We start from the raw sequence: 20,967 nt of genomic DNA, 5'->3' as shown, positions 1-20,967 counted from the left end.
TTCTGATCTTACTAAGAATATTATGACTAGGGAGAAAGACTCTCCTAGAGAGATATTTTAAACATATTTCAATCCTAGAATGACTATAATGGAGATGACATGATAGTTGAAATCATTTTGCTGAAGTTGTGTCTAGAAAGACACTCAGAATAATGTAATTAAATGCGGTTATAATTTTTTATGTTTTGTGAAAATATTAGAGACCATGAAAGCAGAAAATGGAGCACTATAACAAAGAATAAAGAAACACTTGAAGAATACACTTAACACATAAAAATTTTAAATGGTATCTAATAAATTTTCATGTCAAATCTTTTAACTAAACATATAAAATTTTTAAATGGCAACGAATAAATCATGTTGAATCTTTTAACAAAATCCACAAATAGATTATAAAAATTGAACAATCATAAATGTCTGATGTATAAAGTTTTAAGGTAAAGTTTAAATTTCATCATTATTCTGTTCAATCAAATACTTGAGGAATTTTAGTTACCGCTGAGGAGCGGCTGATACATTTCTAAAATAACTCGGTTATGAAAATATCACGGCTAAGTTTTGGCATTGTAGCATCCCAGCAATCTTTAGTCATCCACAAATGTTAACCGTCCAGGCCCTTCATTCTTCATCCATCTCCTGTATCTCTTCCATCTAGGGTCATTTGCCAATTTTTTCTTTAGCTCTTCTTTTTGTTCCTGTTTGTAGACCTGTGAGGATAAATAACGTTAATTGACTTTACAATCCAAAGGGAAACACTTATTGTTAGCTTTACGGCAGTTACATTTTTCAAATATAGGTTTAGGTAAAAGTTTCCAATGAATGTACTGGTTTGTCTTCTGAAGACCATGCACCTGAAAATACTAAGTGAGTAAGCGCTTTAACATTCAGTGTTAAATAAAAAAGAACAACTTGTTCAAGGACTAGTAGTTTTTTTGTCACCCATTTCTGTAACCTGGGAATACATTTTTTTCTCACTGATATCATATATAAGCCGAGTTTAAACATTTCCTCTCTATGATTCATGTCCAATATTAAAGAATCACACTTTATTTAGCATGGTACTCATAAATTTAACTGATGATTTTCAGTATTTGTTGATCCTAACCAAGGAACAAAATGACATTATATATACATTTGTTTCCGAATGTAATTTTATCTTCAAAGACAATGACTGGTTTTCAAAATGTTTTATTAAAGTTCCCAAAGAAGGTTAAATAAACCACATAGGTAAATAACGAAGAACATATGCATTTCTGTAACGTTTAGTGGATGTCAGCTGAAGCTAAATGGACAAATTTTCATAACCAGTTACAATCACATCAAATTTCAGAAAGAAATGTTTTTACTTCTAAATTTTAGGTAGTAATCACTAAGATAACCTCCTATAATAACATGATAATTCAGCTCAGAATAGTACTCTATGAAAGACAGAGGTTTTGTGAATTAAGCAGCTTAACCCACTTAAAAATTTTTCAAACAATTTAGGAGCAAAACAGTATGTTGCCTTCCATTTTTACGTTATTTATAAGCAGCCTGAATATAATTACTTGCCAAAACAGTCTAGCAATTCATAGTAAGTTAAGTTACATAAATATAATTCGGACTGAAACTTTACTTTTAGTAAAATCTATTTAGGATACCACGTATAAAAAGGAATGCCTATGAAACTGAAAAAACAACTATATCTCAGCTTTCTTAAGAAGGATTCAGTGTCCTTTATTCTTACATTTAATATATTAACCAATTAATTTTACCCAAAACCTAAAATAATACTATGGTGACATTACTAGTTCCTTTAGGACTTTGGCTAAGCAGCTGATCACCTAGAAGTAATTGCTATAGCTGACAATGAAGAATATAGCATTTATTAAAATGCCCAAAGTTTAGAGGCATTACGGTAAGTCAATTTAATTTAAAATAAAAGTAATTTTTCATACATATGTTGTTATTCGGAAGATTCTGTGCTCATTTCATTTTGAAATGTAGTTATTTCAACAAAATTTCCATCTCTTACTCCTTCTCTGTTTTTTAAAGCTCTGTGGCTAAGTTTATGTGACTGGAAGGAAATTTGGGGAAGAGCAAATTTTAGCGCAATTAATAGAAAGTTGTAGACACCCTTGCAAACATATATTCCTACTGCAGTTTAACACAACAAATTAGACCATTCTTAAGTCTTTCAGCATTTTTACTACCCATTAACATTCATCTTAAAAAGACAAATTACAGGTTAAAGACCCACTGTCCCACTATAAAATACAGTCATACTTTCAATAAAAGTAAGATCTTTATTCATTATTTAGCCCTTGGACTTCAGAAATTTGAGCATACTTCTGGGATCCCTTATCATACACCCAATTTTACCTTGGTAAGGAAGATGACACTAAAATCACAGCAGATTAATTACTCACCTCATAATTCTCCTTTATCCAGAGCTCCCGTTTAAGAAAAGTTTCTTTCTGATGGTCTTCTAGACTATCAAACTGAGACTTTGACATCTTCATAGATTTACGTATGATATATAGTCTTTCTTCTTCCCCATATTCTTTGCCTTTGATATTAAAATTATAGATCCAACGGCAATACCAGACTATGTATGAGCACAGGTGAAGGGGAGCTAATAGAATTTGAAACAGGAGAAGATCACGTATCTGGGGCTTCTGATAGCCACCCTTTATATCTATTTTACTTTTTATAATCTTCTTTATAATGTTCTCCTCCTCATCACGAATTTCTTCTTTGGACTTTTTGTTTCTGCCCTTCTCTTTGGCTTTTCTGAGCAACCCCTGCTGCTTGGCAATCTCCATGGCTTGGATACGGTACTTGGGCACTGTGGCCAGGTAGCCGATTGCTTTATCGTAGCTATTCCACCAGCTGAAAAACTAGAATATTTAACAAAGAAAAATGGGTCATTTTTATTAGCAAAATTCATCTTGGGGAATACCACCATCACCACCCTCCTCCCCCGCAGAAACCTATTCTGATTAAAAACAAGGACCTCAATCATCTTAGTAAGTGAAAGACACAATTGAATGCCCCTATATACCAGGCTGGATACGTCAGGTAGGCCCTGAGCTGAGCCAAAAAGCCATTAAATCAAGCAGGGATACTGAAGATCAGAGAATAGGTTGATGGAATCACCAAAAAATTATATATGTATTGCTAGGGTATTACATAATATGAAACAGGAAAGTAAAATTATCCCTGCTCTCTTCTTTGAAAGGATACTTCTACAAAAGCTGATATATTTAAAATATACAACCTTAAGTTTTCAATAGAAATTATTTTTGTTGTACAAATTGAATCTTATTTCTGGATATTAAACTAGAGAAGCAATTTTCAAACTAGCAAATTGCTTCACTCTAGTCACCTGACATGTTCTTTTCCTCTAAAGGAGTATATGATAGGTGTGGTTACTTTAAGGGTAATGGTAGGAAACACTCATTTCAGGCCAAAGGTAAATTTTTATGATATTTTATAACAACATAAAAGGCTGTAGCTCTTGTCTATGGCCATGCCACCCTGAACACGCTCTATCTCGTCTGATCTCAGAAGCTAAGCAGAGCTGGGCCCGGTTAGTACTTGGATGGAGAGACCAGGTGCTGTAGGCATTAAAAAAAAAAAAAAAAAGCTGTAGCTCGCTATGTATGTATGTATGTATTTAATTTTTGGCTGTAGCTCTTTTAATCTATTTGAGTAGCGTTCGACTCGAGCAAAAGCACTCTTAGCAGGCATATGAAATGGATGGGGGAATGTATTGCTACAATGATAGCAAGCACTACCTGACAGGTGTCAAGATTTGTTAGGTCACATTAAGTAGTTCAGATTTTTCCTAAGTTTAATGGGAAATTATTGAAAAGTTCTACAAAAGCAAATGATATGATCAGGTTGACATCCACTCTGGCTGTTAAATGGAAAATACTCTAAAGGAGGCAATCAGAAAAAGAGCCATCGTTGGGTTTTTTGGTAGTTATACAACATTCATCATCAATTTCTTGGATTTCCCACTGATAAAGATTCAATATTACCAACTGGTTGAATAAATATCTTTCTAATGTAAAAAAATTAATCTCAACTAGAAGCAAAATTTTACAAAAAGGTACTTCTAGTTCAGTTTTAATGATTGGCACCTGTCACTCAAGCACAAACATGTCGACACATATCCAACAATACACACCTGAAACAATGAAATAGCACACACACTGAACAAAATCACAAGTCTAACATCCACTTTAGGGGCTAAGCGCCTGCTGTAGTAGTGATAGTAATGACTATAGTATTCTTCTGGGTGATCCAGCATGTAGTCATAATCTTTTCGTGTTTCTTCATCCTGTAAAATAACAAAATATCCCATTTCACAGACATTTCATCAAATGGCCTTAGTTTATAATCTGTTAAGTCAAACCTAGAATTTTATAATTATGTTAGGTTAATCTGAGTAAAAGAACTGAAACTGTCAAAATCAAAAAATTGTCCATCACTCTTCAGAGGCACACATAAATTTGTTTCCAGAACTTTAACGTTAACTATAAAGCATAATAAAAACATCTCCCTAAAGTCTTGAGTATTGTTAGTCCCTTGGAAAAATAAAAACTCTTTAAGAACAACAATGTCTTTTTAGCCAGTGTTGCGCTAATAAGGATATCATCCATCATGTTCTTATAACTTATGAGCACGCTGACACCTACTCTCAATATCTGTTGATAGGAAAAAAATGTTTATCTCTATTGCACATATTCAGTCATTTTCCAGCCTCACGTAGAAAGTTTTCTGTTGAAAGCGATGACTAAGATGGCAAAAAGCAGATGAAGGCAGTCTGTGCCTACAAAACTGAATAATGTTCGTCTCCAAGAAATACCGATGCAGCATAACGGTCACTCTGGCTTTGTGGGAAGTGTTTAGCCTCTGAGCCTCACTGTCACTTGTAAAATAGAGATAATAATACCTGCTCTACTAATTTTACAGAGTTGTTTTGAATATAAAATGACATACAATATACAAAAACATGTTACAAATACATAGTATTTTACTATTATAACACACTGTCACAGCCCACTTCAGGAATAAGTTAAAATATACATAATCATACAAATGTTGAAAAAATTATAGCATTCTGAAATGCTGCTCTGAATGTTCACAAATAAAACACTTCTTAAAACCTTCTCTAACTTTAATCGATTTCTAACAGGGATAAATGCCACTCTTTTACTGAGCTACAGAGGTTGAAGAGCTATTAAACTAGGTTGTGATTTGCTTTTTATCGCAGAGGAAACCTATTTTGTCTTGTGTCCAAAAAATGTTAAAAGACTAAAACCACAACAAATTCTTTACTCTCTATAAGTGAGTGATTACGAAAACAAAAACCTTTTTTCATCTAGAGAATTTCTTTTTTAAGATGAATTATTCAACATCCATAAAGTTACAGATTCTTAGCCAATGGCATTTCAAAATTTACACCTAGTACTTTGCTACCATAGGGGTTCTGGGGTCTGTTCAGAGCCTTCTCTTGAGTCTTCCAACATGCAGTTCTGTAGATTTAAAGTAAGTTTGCTAATAACAAAAAAATCTTCCCTATACACATTAAAATCATTATATATTTTAGATTAAGAATTCTGAATTTGAATAAGTGCATTCTCAGTGACAATTCTATTATATTCATTATTCGAAATATTTTTAACCTCTGACTAAAATTTGAAAATAGGTAAACTATTATATAGTATAGGTTGATGTAAATATATTTAAAGTCTATTCCATGGCACTATATAGAGGGCCAATATGAGAACTGTATTATATAAGAAGGGCTGAGCTCAGGCTATTATGTTCAAATTCTCTCCTTTTATGTTCATTTCTGTCAAAAAAGATTTTCTTGTGGCAATTGCTACATACCTCAACTGTCAATCCATATTCCTCTATAATTCATTATCATATTCTAGAGCTTCTAAACTAAAAGGTTTAAAACTTTATAGGTCATAATGATAGCTCTGAAGACTAAAGCCCATGTCTCTTGATGTATCTCTCCTTTTTTTTTTTTTTTTTTTTTTGCTTTAGGGCTAATTTTACAGAAGTACTCTGCTTTTGGCCTGAAAGCTTGACTTTTAACTCAGCCTCCCAATCTTGTCAGATGCCTTTTGAAATGTATTTCTTCAAACATGATTCTTCTCCTTGCTCCAACTAGATTACAGGTAATTTTGAAACTGACTGCCACACTGAGTTCAATTCCTACAGACCTCCAGCATCACTATCTAGGCGGAGCCCTTTCCCCAGCCTGACTGTACCCTGCTGGTTGAAGTACATACAACAAGATCTTTGAGTGTCACTGACATCTGCTATGTGAATGTCATGCCTCCAATGGCTACCCTTTCTTCTTTGTTCTCTTAGTGAAGGTCACGATTCACAAGCATTTCACCCAGATCTTCCCCAAGGTCACCATCTTCTCACTGGTCCCTGGATTTGTGACTTCGTCAAGTTCTGTGCTCCTCTAACAGGATGGTCACCTAAAGCTCCAGCAACTCCAAAATCTACACCTTGTGTCTAGCCTCTCTACTGCAACCAGAGGCTACAGAGTCTAATCAGAGCCCTCTAACGAGTCCTCAGACTACCTAATTTCTACAAAAGGCTTGAGGGTCAAATCTGACTTCTCTTAGGGTAGTTTCCTTTTCCTTGGGGTCACCATAAATTTATGACCCTGTTTTGGTCATGATTAGAGATAAGAAGGCTGGCCACCTCCTTGTTACAGCATTTAATCAGCCAGAATCTTTACTCGGGTTTATAGCTTTCTCTCTAGAATGAAGAAAATGATTTTAGGCTCAGGCATACATAACGCACTTTAGAAGGTGTTCAAGGTTGGCACAAATTAGAGAATTAGGAGCTTTCAACAGCCTAAGTCAAAAATCCTACTCATTAGTAACCTACAAAGTTTAAAATCAACCTAGTAAGAACATAAGAAATGTTAGCAAAAAAGAAAAAACAGAGACTGGGACTCAATTAGAGAGCTACAGGTACATACTTAAAAACTACATATTTATTTTTTTCTCCTATCCATCTCACAACTAAGATAGTCCCACAAAAAAAAAAAAAAAAAATTGTTTTAACTTCCACTGCTTCCCCATGACTAACAAGGTTAAGACAAAATTTCCTTGGCAACCAACAGGGCCTCCATAACTGGCCCTTTCTTACCTAGCAACATATCATCACTCTCCCCTCTTTTGTCCATAGCAAACACTCAGTAATTTCAGGAATTGTGTCCTTCCAATACCTGCATGAGACAGCTCTCGCATACCTGTCTTTGAACACAGAATTCTTTCTAACTCAAATGCCCACCCCTTTCTTTCAACCTCATGAGCTCCTACTAATCCTTTAGTACACAAATGTTACTGCTTCAGATAGAGTTAGACCACCCTTATTACACATAGTACCTATTTATTATAGCACTTATCACATTGTAATCACCAGTTTTTCTTCTCCTTGATGAGAACTTCTAGAAGATAGGCAGGGTAACTCATTAATCTCTGTATATCCAAGGCCTAGCACAATGCCTGGCAATCAGTAAACGTCATTTTACAGATGAGTGAAATTTTGTAAAGGCTCTCCCTCACTGCAAACATCACTCCAGCCACACAGCTCTCTATCTAACCAGAAAAGCTGGATGGGTGACTATGTCTTCAGCTTAGCAAAAATGACTGCCTGATTGCATAACTTATAAAAGTAGGCTACTGTGGCTTAAATAGCTTAAACCTTAAAACAGTTTAATATCTTACCTTTCAATAAGGTAGTACTTTGTCTTTCAGCAATTTTGTGGATCTTAAGGTCTCAGGGTCAGGAAGATTCCAACTTCTTTCCAAAACCAAAACCTTTATACTCGTTTCTTCCTCCTCTCTGTCCAGAGCCTTGACAAGCAGGACAATAAGCTCCTTGTTTCTAATCTCTACAGGAAAAAATGGTGCTTCTGCTGGTGTCCATTCCACTCCCAATCCTCTTGGACATATGCAGGAGGACTGGAACATAACCACCAATATCTAGATCAAAAGTGAACAAAAGGAAACCCACAAGCAAAGAAAGCACGGAACCCTTACTTCTCTTACGAAAATGATCATTCCCCCCTCCCCAGAGGCAAAAATATATTACATTCTTGCCCTTGGAAGAAATAATGAATTGTTTGATCTCAATAAACATAAATTGCAATAATTTGATATTGCAGCCAGTTTTACATTTAAAATTTTCTATCACACAGATAGTAGAAACCGTTTTAGGATGTTAACGGCCGGGAAACAATAATATATGGAAACACAGTCATATTTTGTTCATTCTTAAAAATATATATGAATCCTGTTTTTTACATAACTGTACGCATACAAATGATCCTTTAAAAAAATAACAATCTGTTACCCTAAATTTTTTTCCAGGCCATTACATCCCACTAAAAAGGAAGAAAAGTAACTGCTATCAGTTTCATTTCTTTTTTGGTTCCCTGCCCGCCAGTCACTAGTGCAACTGTCTTCTCAGTCTACATGTGATGTCAATAACTTCCATGATTTGCAGTATCACATATACATTAGTGACAATCACACCTGTTTTTCCTGTGTCCTATTTTCAAAGATTTGATCATTTCCTAAATATAACAAAAATATCTCAAATTCAACATGCTCAAAGCCCAAATCTGTTCTTCTGTATGTCAGTAAATAGAATAATTATCACCATCAACTTGGTTACCTGAGCTTTTAAAAACTTTAGTCATTTTTCAATTCACTGAATAATCATGCAGGACATTAAGCCTTGTGTTTAACTCAAAAGAGGATAAACAGACAAATAAGATGAGGTCCTGGCCTCAACAACTCTCCCCTCCAGAAGAATCTAGCAAGACAAGCACAATTTGATGTGCTGTGGAACAAAGGACTGACTGACTCACTCTGCCTGAAACCACTGGTCATGGGATTCACAGAAGAGATGAAATGAAATGATCACTTGCTGGATCTTGGAAAGCAAGTAAGATATGGTAAAACTTGTTCCAGGCAAAGAGAACGGCAAGTGTTAAGGTACAAAAGAATCAACGAATATAATGGATTCAAGTGAAGCGTGAGTACTGGGGGAATATAGGAAGAAAGGAATAGTAAATGTGATCAGGAAGATAGGTTTGGATAAGAACTGTAAAGGATCTTATATGCCACACAAAATGTTAGGGTGTTATTGTCTCTGCTATTCAAAAACAAAATGTTTTAAAGTATGAGACTGGTAGCATTGAGTAGAAGTATATAATTTTGAAGATAACTGATAGTATTGTAAAGAGTGGAATGAAGGAGAAACAGGTTTTAGAGACTAAGTAGAATAGGACTTAGTGATTAAAGAAATACAAGCATCGCATTGAGCATAATAGCGAACTTTTTAATTATAATTACTGTGTGGACCATGTTACTCTAAGATAAAGAACAGAGGATGAAGACAGCAAATTTGGAGAAGACGTAGGGGGATATTGTAGAAGATTCTGAAATAGGGAGAAGAAATAATTACTGGATATCTTTCCAATCCCTGGAGCCTCCAGGGATTATTTATTCCTATAGGAAGGATGCCCCTTTGTCTCTGAAAAGTCTATTATAACTTTGTAGAGACAGAAGTAACTTATAGAAAACTGGAAGTAATGCAAATAATTCTTGTTCACAGAAAGATATATTCTGTCCACTGTAATACAACTGATTATTGCCTTATTATGTGGGTCAGTTTTATAGTCAGGTCAGCAGCATTCCTTGTCTGAATATAACTATGTGGTACTTTTTCTCTTTTAAACCAGTTTTAACATCTTACTGGTTCCCTCATTAACAAGTTAAAAAAAATTTCTGATACACGCTCATTTTGTATTTGTGTGAGAGTTGTGATTATATCCTCTTTTAAAATTTATGCTTTAACAAAGATAACAAGACTGATTTCAGACATGTTTAATTTGGGGTACCTGTGCTACAGGTGAGAGACTATTGAAAATATAAACCTAAAGAATATACAGATTTTAGAGTTGTCATGGATTTAGCTGAGTTTCACAAGGAAGAGCTTAGAAAATAAAGAGTCCCCAAAAGACGGAGCTCTAAGGAAAAGCAATGCTTAAGATGTAGTTAGAGGAAAGGGAGACTATAAAAAGACTGACAAGAAATGGCTAGAAAATAGGAGAAATGGGAGAGAATTACATCAAGGGAGAACATCTTAAAGAACTACATGATCAACAACATCAAACGCCACGCATAGTTCCAGGAAGAAGAAATGAAGAGCAGCCCTCAGACCTGACGCTTGGAACGCCACTGTTCACCTTAACAGTTATAGTATGTGTGTTGATGTACTTGTCAGTCTACGACAGCATGAATGAAAGGGAGATGAGGAAGCAAAGACAGTCAGCAGTGAAGAAAGAAAGTTGCGCCCAAAGCTTTAACAGAAATTAAGTGAAAGGAACGTAAAATGAACCAACTAAGAGACTCTTAAGTTACCAACGAGGAATGAGATTCCAGAAGAAGATGGTAGAAATAAAATCAGTTAGCCACTGATACCTTCCTGCCTTTCCGAACCATCCTCAATAATTGTTCCTAGAATTTTCTTTCTGAAACAAACATCAGATTGTGTTATTTCTCCACTTCTAAACCTCTAATAACTATTCAATACATAAAATTCAAACTCCAGAACATAGCTTAAAGAGTTGTTCATCATGTGATCCCAAACTATGTTCCAGCCTCCCAAAACACTCTCCTTACAATGTACCAGACAAGCTTCTTACCTAGAAGTAGCAGATCCCCTGAAGTCTATGAAAAAATGAAATAAGGGTCTTTGTGCTATGAATATCTCAGAATGTTCTGTTGACCCATGATAAATCTGTACAAGCTAAATTAATATGTCAAGTGCTTGAAAGGAGACCACACTTTCTAATAAACTTTCTAATAAACTTTTCTAATAAACTTTCCTTCGATTCTAAAAAAAAAAATACACACACACACACACACACACACATGTTAAGTGCTCAGTTTCTGGCTAGAATTATATCAACTCAGTAGTTTTTGTTCATCAAAAGCTCTGATTGTGGATAATATCATGTCACAGCACTAGAATTAAACACATCTGGTATATAATCAGCCTTGGCCATAGTAGGGAATAACAGCTGAAATGAAGGGATCCATATAAGATAAACAACACTTATGCGTTCACAGCAAAAACAGCAAATGTGGCACATAAAGTACCACATGCTTCTTCTGAGCCCATGGGAAAATCACTATCAGACACATCGTCTTTCCCAGTAAACCCAGACAAGGCCTCTAAACCTTTACAAGTGTTCCAGGGACTCATGACGAATCAGAGTTGGCATGTGAAATGAAAACCATCTGCTATCAAGTTTATTTAATTTGGCTATTTATCAGCATCACAATTGTTATAAAGTTTTATATCATTTCTATTATTTTTATGAATACCCAATTATTATGAATGATTAAAATCTGGATCGATGCTGGAAAAGAAAAATAGTTGTATTAATAAGTGCAGTTAAATTTTCCCCCCAAAAAAGAAAGAGTCCCTGGGAGAAATATGATAAAAATAATCCTTGTTGGAGAAAACACTCATTACCATGCTGCCTCATCAAACTACATCTCGGTCCTGGGATAAGCCATGATTTTATTGATCAAGTTTTTCCTCTACCAGAAATGTCCCTTCACCATTAACTTTGGTGACTATTCAAAGAGTACACTCTTCTCCAAGCCCCCAAGAATAATTGTGTCCTCTCAGTGCTGTGATATAATCTACACATATTTGTATTATGTAACTTAAATAAATAATAACCAAACAATAGTATCTGTCTTTCCTTGTTATAGTAAAAGCTTAATGACAGGAACTCTGCCCTTTTCACTGTTATGATCTCCTCCCCCAGCACCTATGTCAGTACCAGTTAGAGAATAGGGGAAGAAAATATACTAAGAACAATAAACAGCAACATAAAAGGGCCGAGTTCAGAACTCTCCTTTTTGCCAAATTCTTCCTGAGTGCTGAAGCCCTGCCACATCAGACTGATAGAAAAAAAAAAAAGAAACTCAGGTGTTGTGACTTCTCTTCCAACACGACGCTAGAATAGAAGGCGCTCTCTTAGCTTCTTAATAACCTTTACGCCAGTAATACTTCCAAGGCCTTTTCTATGTTCTTCTCTGTGGTCTTGCAAAATGCAGTCGAATGCATTTTAGACCAGGCATTTCAACTACTACTTTCTCATTTTCTACCAACCATAGTTTCACATGCATCCTTTCCACCTATTATTCCCTCATCTGCTTATGTTACGCCCTTTCTTATTTTATCTATTTCATCCAATTCTTATCTATATTCAAGAATGATTAATGTTCTCACTTAAAAACCCTCAAAACACCATTTCTCTTTAAAAATAGAAGTGCAATTTTTCTCTCATGCAGGAATATTTCATTTATACCCAACCAGTCTACTTCATCCATACATCTCTTTAAAACTACAATTAATTTGACGTAAAATGCTAAAGTAGGCTTCATATAACAATGTCAAAACACCAGAAATCCACTTTCGATTTTCATTCTATCTGAATCTATCTCTAGATACGAGTTCTTAGTTAACAAACATTCATTTTCTGATGTGCCAGACACTGTGCTAGGTCCCATGGATTTAGTGGAAAGGGGGAAGGGTTACTCAATATTCACAGTGCAGTGTGATAAGTGCTATATCCACATAAAACAACCCAATGTTGACACAGCAAGTGAGAGTCGTATACTTAACTTCCAAAGTCCATGATTCCCTGGATCCCCAGTAGTCAAATACACTAAATAATATTTCATTGCCTTCACTCATATCATGAAGTAAATATAAAGCAGTGTGTGAAATCATAATGGTTTGAAGTCCTTTTTATGGTTCTCCTCAATCCCTCTATGCAGACAGAATCTCTGTTGTTAAAATAACAATGACCAAGTGTGATATCTCCTTGTCTTACCAAATGTATTTAAATCGCATTAGTGTACTTATTTTTTAACAACCACCATCTTGACCAAGACAAAATAAATCTTACACAAATTTTCCCATTTGGTGATATATTTATTAACAACATTCAGAGATCCTTGGTTATTAGAAGTTTTGGTAGAACGCCACTGTACGGTTATAAGTATATAATACAGCTTCTTATACATGTTAAAAATATTAAAGAGACTCGAACAGACCAATAATAAGAGAAATTAACAAGGTTATGAAAAAATTATGGGGGAGAAAAAAGCTCCTAGCTCCAGTGAATTTACAACTAAATTAATTCTGATTTCAAGAAAGAAACAGTTTCTGTTAGGTACACTGTTCCAGAGATGGAATCTACCTGTGCACTCTGCAAAGCAAATACAAAGTCAACTTTTTCCTCCATATGCCAACATAATTAAACATGATTGGGAAGGGCATAGTCTTCCCAATCTCCTCTCTCTTTTTTGGCTGGCTCTGTAGATAAGTACACCTCTCACACAGTTTACTGTTCTGCTTTATGGAGAAAGATATAGTATGCAACAAAAACTGCAAACAAATGAAATGCAGGCCCAGGTCTGCGGTCGCTGCCTCCAAAAGATGACACGTGGAATTCTAGATAGGCTTCTGCACCTCATCTTTTTCTAGAGCCACTAGGACTCATCGACTTCTCCCACTATTCTATCTGACCTAATATTAGCAAAGGCCACAAAGACTTCTTATCCCTCACAAGTTCTTTCCAGCCTGCAGATTTAATCCATGCAAAACAGTTATATTCCCATTGCCTCAATGGGATAATTTGGAAGGCTGAGGCCATGCGAATTAGATGACCCCAGTTCATTAGATCTTTGCATTACCCAGAAATGATATTCTCTGGCAACTTTCTCACAATTTCCCATTATAATAGAAGTAAAATCAGACTACCCTGTTTGTTTTTAATAACTTCTTCCACACACAGAAAGTCAAAGTCTTTTTCCTTATTCCAGTAGAGGGATCTGAATGAAGTTTTTTAAAAAGTTTGCTGAGGTGTTTCAATTAGAAGTAGAATCCATGTCTATTTCTACCAATTTAAAATGGGGGTTTTCATAGAACTCAGCTAAGTCTGATTTTGAAGGGTCCAAACTATCCTCAAACATCCTTTTTCTCTCATGGATAATTTCCATTCTCTTGCAATACTGAATGGGGGTGGGTAAACTATAGAACTCTCCCGCACTCCTTACATCAGTGCAACTCCATACTCTAATTTCCTGTTTGGAGACAAATTTCCTGTGGAAATCAAAAGTAAGTGTTACTCTCTCCAGACATACTAGTTTTTAACTGCCCAAAAGTTCCTTATTCTCGAGGGGATAAATTATTTTATTAGCTGAATGATCAATGCTAAACTTTAGGGGTAGAAACCTTTAGAGGCAACTATTACAAATCTACCAGGCCGGCCTCTGAATTTGTCTCTTCAAGAAAATGGCAAGAACTGAGTTTTGAGGTACCTACCAGGAAGAATTTCTCTGCTTTTTGGCACTTGTTTTACTAATATGCTCACCATTCTCATGCCAAGTCTACCCATCTCCAACCATAGCAGAAGGCACAGTTGCTAGTGTTTCTGCTGCCCTTCCTTCTAGAAGTTCTCCACCTGTCCTGTGTTTATTTATATGCCACCAGGGCTTTGGAGGACCACCAGCAGGCCTTCTGGTTGTGTTTGGACCATTCTCTTTCCTCAGTGCACAAAAACACAAATTGGAGCTTCAGATGCTGGGCTGCCCTGGATGGAGAAGTTCTTTCCTATTTTCATGAAGTCTTTCCTAAATAATTCTTTATCCTAAATAATAGGCAACTAAGCCATCTAGCTTCAGGACCCTCCCAGCCCATCACCCACCCATTCCTCAGTTAATTGCCAATAAAAATTACAATCCTACCAATGCTAGTGACAACTCAGCGAACTAGTCACTTTATGACTCCATATTATCTAAATTGTTCTGAGAAGCATGAATGAAGAGTCCTTAACTCCTTGACTCAGAATTTTCAGCTCTGGAAAGCTAATCTGGAAAAATAATCCATGGTTAAATTATAGTATACCCACACAAAGTAGTCATTTAAAGCAGACTATATTGTAACATGAAAAACTTGGCCTCAAAAAAAAAAGGCTAGACAGAAATACCTTACAACTACAATTGATGTTCCATTAGCATGATGGGGCCCTTGAAGAAGTAAACTTCCATCAAATATGATTTATAATTTGTGATTTCTTATATGGTTTGCTGATTTTTGCAGTAGTAGAAGAAAACAGGATCTGGCTAAATCTCCTCATCCCCACAGTTCTCAATAAAGCTTTTTGTCAAATGACTACATACATACTCAAAATATTTCCTGCTAGACATTCTGTCTTGAACACCAAGTCATTAAGCACTTATTTGCCGGTCCTGCGTATGGGGTTTCTCATACTTATTTAATCCTCATAAAAAAAACCTTGTGAAGAGGTATCATGGCCTCAATTTTGCATATGAAGAAACAGCTACAAGTCACTATCCAAGGTCATACTGGGGTATCAGAGCCAAGAGTCAAACATCCGGTCTTTCGACTGGTTGGTTGCTCATTGTTCTTTTTAGTGTTTTTCTAGATCCTTAAACCCACGATTAAATGTTACAATTAATATCATCCCCAGAAACCAAGTTTCTGTCATGTAAAACTGGCGCTCTCACACTGTCACTCAATATTGAATACCTTTCCTGTGTCCTACCGCAGATCCTGGTAATAATCACTCTGTTTTCCGAATGTGGGCTGCACGTTATTAAAATGCTTCCGCTAAATCGTAAATGCCCAAGATATGTTATATGCCTTGCATAACAAGGGCTCGAGGAGGTTCCTATTTTTGTCAGTGGGCTGTGTGGGCTTCTACACAGGGCCACGTGGGAAGGCGCGAGCGTCCTAAGGGTGGTGGTGGTGCCCTGCACGGGGATCACAGATCTCGCTTCGCCGTGCGCTTCCCGGGCGGGTCCTTGCAGCCCACCCGTGGCCCAAGGCCTCACCTTGAGAGTCTCGTAGGCGGTCGCCACCAGCAGGAAGGCCTCTTCGGCGCTCTGCGGCGTGCGCCCGGGGCCCTCGTCGCCAGGCTCCGGACGGTAGCGGTCGGGGTGGTAGCGCCGGGCCAGCTGCCGGTAGGCCCGCGCGATCTCCGCCTTGCCGGCCGTGCGGCTCACACCCAGCACCTCGTAGCAGTCGCGCGTGCCGCAGTAGAGCCCCTCCACCAGGGCCCCTGCGGGCCGCGCCAGCAGCAAAGGGGGCAGCAGCACCAACCAGCGCCGGCTCGCAGCCCCAGCTCCCCATCGCCGAGCGAGCGGCGCCCCCATCCCGGCCTCGGCCGCAGCTCTGCCGCCCGAGCCGCTCTCCCGCACTTGGCGGCGCGCGGAGCTCGGCCGCGGGGCCCAGTTCCACGTCAGCTACAGGCGCCTCCGCGCAGGCGCACGGGGCGCTGCTGCGGCAGCCGCCTCCTTCGCGACCGTTGCTAGGGCGAAGGACGCCTTAGCCACCCGGCCGCTTCTGGTATGTCGCTGAGCACCTTCCTAAACCCAATGGCCAGAGGATTTATCCTTAGTCGGACCTAAAGGCGCAATTCACCAGCGTGTGCAGAGCGCTTTACTGTCCGCAATGCCCTTCACACGCGATCTTTTCTGCAGCCTCAGACGCCTTCTCATGAACGCCATGCTACCTTTACAAAAGGAAGATGAACTTAGAAAGTCTAGGCTCTGTCTGCCCTAAAGTTCATGGCCATCTAGTCCAGGGTTTCTTGCCTCCGTGCTATTGACGTTTTGAAACGGATAATTCTTTGCCTTATAGGGACTGTCCTATGCATTGTAAGATGCTTAGCAGCGTCCCTGTTCTCTACGCCACCATTCCAGTGGTGACAATCAAAAAGGTCTCTCGATATTGCCAAATGTGTTCCGGGGGTAGGGTTGCCAGGAAAAATACAGGTCACTCGGTTCAATTTGAATTTCAGATAAACGACAATAATTTTCAGTGTAAATATGTCGCAAATATCGCATGGGACTAAACAGTAATATGAATATCTTTGCCTCAAAAAATTGTTTCTATCGTTCGCTAAGTAAACATTTATTGAGTCTCTACTATGAGTTAGGCACTGTTGTAGGCACTGGGGACATAGTAGTGAGCAAGGTACACAAGGTTCTTGATCTCAGGGAGCATATATTCTGGTGGAGGATGACAGACGATAAGCAAGAAAATAAATAAACTTTAAGATATAATAAATTCTTTTAAGAAAATGGAACAGAGAAAAAAGAAAAAAGAAATAATGGAACAAGGTAAAGATATATATAACATTATATAGCGTATACCATACACTACATATGTATGTATATATATGAAAGAGAGAGATACAGAATTAATGGAAACACATAGGAGAGTAACTTAACCCTAAATAATTAGAGTCAGGGTCAATTATTAAGGTCAGTTCCAGGAGGAATTAAAATCTAAACTGACTTTGAAGGACAAGTAGAGGATGACTTGAGGGGTGGGAGTGAAGGAGGAGTTTTGGGATAAGGAAGTTGTGAAGTAAGTAACAAGAAGAGGAAAGAGACATAGGCCAGAAAATAAAAAAGATTTTCAAGGAAAAAAAAAAAAGATTTATGACTGGGGGTGGGGATGAGGAGTGGAGGGAATAAAACTGGAAAAAAACAGATTGTGAAGAGTCATTTTATTCCATGTCGAAGAAGTTGTTCTTTATGCTAAGAACAATGGAAAACCAGTGTGGAATTTTTAAGTAGTAAAGTGACAACTTCTGATTGCATTTTAGAACAATTACTCTGTCTTAGAAAATGAATTGGGAGATATCGGGAAGACTGTTATGAGACATTTATAAGAATCCAAGTAAAAGATGTTACAGGCCTGTTTCAGTGGAGCACTGAGAATGGAGAAAGGATGGAGAAAAGTTGAGACACATTAAGCAAAATGGGCAGTAATTAATTAGTCATTGGTTCTGGAGAAGTGAAGAATGAGTCATGATAATGCCCAGGTTTCTGGATTGGGCAACCAGAAGCCATCCCTGAAATAAGAAACACAGAAGACTTACGGTGTATAATGATGCATTTATTTGAGTGAGACATGTTGTATTTGAGATGCCAGGCAGCTCCACACTGGATCATGTCGTTTCTATATATGAATCATTTGCTGATTCTCACTGAAACTTGAAGCGCTCTAACTGGAGGTTTCCAGTTTGCTTCCTCCCTGCAAGCTCTGCTTAAAGAAGCTCCTCGCTACCTGTTCAGGGTTCTCCTCCCCAAGTGGAAGACATGCCCATACTGCCTTGAGAAAAAGAAAATTTTCTACATTACAAATCTGGTCATGTTACTCTTACCCAACTTCACCCTCAGATTGGAGTTCAAATACCTTAGCGTGGCTCCCAGGAGTCTGTGACAATCTAGTGTCTCACATAATCTGCTTTTACTCATACTGGTCCCTCTACCTAAAATATCATCTCTGCCCCACTGTGACACCCTCCAAGCTCCTATGTCCTGCAGGACTTAGCCTAAGTGTCTCCTCTATTTGGACTTTTCCCATCCCAAGTCATAGTCCCACAGCTGATTTAGACCTTTGTAGTCGAGACCAAACTAGTGTAGGGAAGGCTCACTTCAAAGCAGACAGAACTTTGGTCTGTGATTGTTATTAATTTATTGCCTCTGAGCTGTAAATCCACCATTCCTTGCCCTGGGGAGCTGGACTCTGCAGACTGCATTTCCCCATTTCCTATCTAGATGCTAAATTCTGCCTATGAACGGTGCTGAGGCACACTGCAAGGCTGGAAAAGGAAAAAGATGTTTTTCTCCAAGTAAACAGATCAATAATGAGAGTTCCCTGTTCGGAGCCAGCTTCTTTGCCAACACACTGGTGATAGCTTCTGTTGTGGGTTGAATTGTATCTCCCCAAAAAGATTTGTTCAAGTCCTACCCTTTGGTACCTGTGAATGTGCCCTGATTTGGAAATAGAGTCTTTGTAGATGTAATTAGTTAAAATGAAGTCACAATAGAGAAGAAGTGGGCACTAATCCAATGACTCACGTCCTTCTAAGAAGAGAAAACAGAGACACACACGCAGGAAGACAACCCTGTGAAAACAGAGGCAAAACATTGGAGTTATGCTATGGCAAACCAGAAAACACTGAGGATTGTCAGCAACCACCAGAAGTTAGGAAGGAGGCATGGAACAGGTTATCTCTCAGAGGTCCCAGAGGGAACCAACTCTGCCAACACCTTGATTTCAGACTTTACAACCTCCAGAACTGTGAGAGAATAAATTTGTTCTTTCAAGCCACTCGTTTTGTGGCAGTTTGTTATGGCAGCCCTAGGAAACTGATACAGCTCCAGCCAGTGTCTTGGCCACCATATAGGTAGCAGCTGTTAGCTCTCAGCAGAAGCCAGTTTCTTCACCACAGCCGCAGGTATCATGCTCTTGTGGCAACCCCACTCTCTTCTTGGAGCAAAAGACATAGTAAGTGGATGCTTTGTGGGTACTGTATTTCTTGTTGCGGTGATGAAAAGTTCTGGAACTAGATCATGGTGATGGTTATACAACATTATGAAGGTACTTAATGTCACTGAATTGTACACTTTAAAACAGCTAAGGTGGTAACTTTTATGTTATATTTATCACAATAAAAAAATTTAAAGTAACTATAAATGCAAAGGGCACTACTAGCTCTGGGGCTAAGGAAAGAATAAATGGATAAAGGACTTAGAAACTCAGAAGAGGCTCTTGCCCCAAGTCTGAGACTGATTTTTTTATATATATACAATGGTAAATACACATAACAAAATTTAGCAACTGAACCATTTTAAAGTGTACAGTTCGGTGGCATTAAGTACCTTTGTAATGATATACAAACTAGTACAGATCCTTTCTTTATCCCAAAAGGAAATTCTGGACCTACTAAGCATGCAATTACTACTACTTGTGCTCTGTACCCCATAGAGCCTTTTACCGTTCTTAGGCATTAACCATGGCCAGCACCATCAAGGAGTGTGCCTAACCTGGGTTAGAGCTCTGAGGGAAGATAAGGCAAACTAGAGGGAAGCCAGCAAGGACCATGAAAGTGCCAGGCCAGACAAGCGTACGATGCTAGACTAGTCCTGGGAGATTACGTCCTGGACAGAAATACCCTTCTCAGAGAGGTGGACAACGTGCTTGAAAAGTATTGACCACCCAGGTCTCACTACATCTCTCACATTGAAGGAAAGTCCATGAAACAGCATTTGGAATAAAATATTAGGAAAACCACCATATAGATAGTAAATTGGAAATTTTGGATGGGATGCAAAAGTTCCTAGAGATATATAAAATGCCCAATTGGTGCCTATATATTGAGGAAACTGAAAAGTTATCAGATTGTCTCTCCTGAAAAGAGCAAGCTGTTATGAAAATTAGAAGACTTTAAAAACCTGCCCACTCATTTTATGAGGTTAGTATAATATTGATTCCAAAACCAAATAAGGGCAATATGAGAAAATAATAACAGCTTATTGAATCTAACAGTGTTTGTAGAAAGTTTTACTTTTTTCAAAGAACGGGATGTACTACTATTTGCAGCTGCAGGACTAAACATTTATGTTTCCCCACAATCCATGCCCACACAACAGAACTTTCTTCCACTTTCTTTCCCAAGGCTGTATTAGAGGAAGCATGGAATCCTATCATTCATTACTCTATTTTATACTAGAACCCAGGCAAGGAGTGGGGATGAGGGCTATTATTACCTGGGGCTCAACTGCTTAGGTAAAAACATGTTCAATAAATTAGAACAATTTTCTGGGTGGGTTGCATTAACCAGTGTAAATGAATTATTTAAGTATAGTAACATCTTAAGCCAAAACATTCTTATTACCTAAACTCTGGACTCTACCTCTATTTCCTTTAGTCCAAATTTCAAAATTAGATGAACACAGATGGAACTTTGACATGTAGTCTCTATGTTCCATTCTTTAATTATCTACTTATACTTTGAAT

At 37.8% G+C, this 20,967-nt stretch overlaps 1 protein-coding gene across 1 annotated transcript; it reads right to left on the bottom strand.

Moving 5' to 3' along the window:
- Positions 1-273: 273 nt before the first annotated feature.
- Positions 274-16,372, bottom strand: DNAJC25 (DnaJ heat shock protein family (Hsp40) member C25). The gene is made up of 4 exons (XM_039870708.1): positions 15,984-16,372; positions 4,175-4,327; positions 2,409-2,879; positions 274-707 (listed from the first exon to the last, which is right to left on the bottom strand). The coding sequence occupies exons 1-4, from the start codon at positions 16,302-16,304 to the stop codon at positions 585-587; spliced, it is 1,068 nt and encodes a 355-aa protein (XP_039726642.1). The 5' UTR covers positions 16,305-16,372; the 3' UTR covers positions 274-584.
- Positions 16,373-20,967: the final 4,595 nt, after the last annotated feature.

The sequence above is a fragment of the Pteropus medius genome, unplaced genomic scaffold (assembly GCF_902729225.1).
Source record: "Pteropus medius unplaced genomic scaffold, Ma_sr-lr_union100, whole genome shotgun sequence".
Classification (NCBI taxonomy): Eukaryota; Metazoa; Chordata; class Mammalia; order Chiroptera; family Pteropodidae; genus Pteropus; species Pteropus medius.
Note: the sequence above shows the minus strand (reverse complement) of the source record. Positions and strands in the feature narration are given on the sequence as shown.

Coding starts and splice junctions, on each gene's coding strand:
- DNAJC25 (XM_039870708.1), bottom strand. CDS start 16,304: ATGGGGGCGCCGCTCGCTCGGCGATGGGGAGCTGGGGCTGCGAGCCGG. Junction 2,880..4,174: donor GTGCTATTTCATTGTTTCAG/GTGTGTATTGTT, acceptor TAAATATTCTAG/TTTTTCAGCTGGTGGAATAG. Junction 708..2,408: donor GGATAAAGGAGAATTATGAG/GTGAGTAATTAA, acceptor TTATCCTCACAG/GTCTACAAACAGGAACAAAA.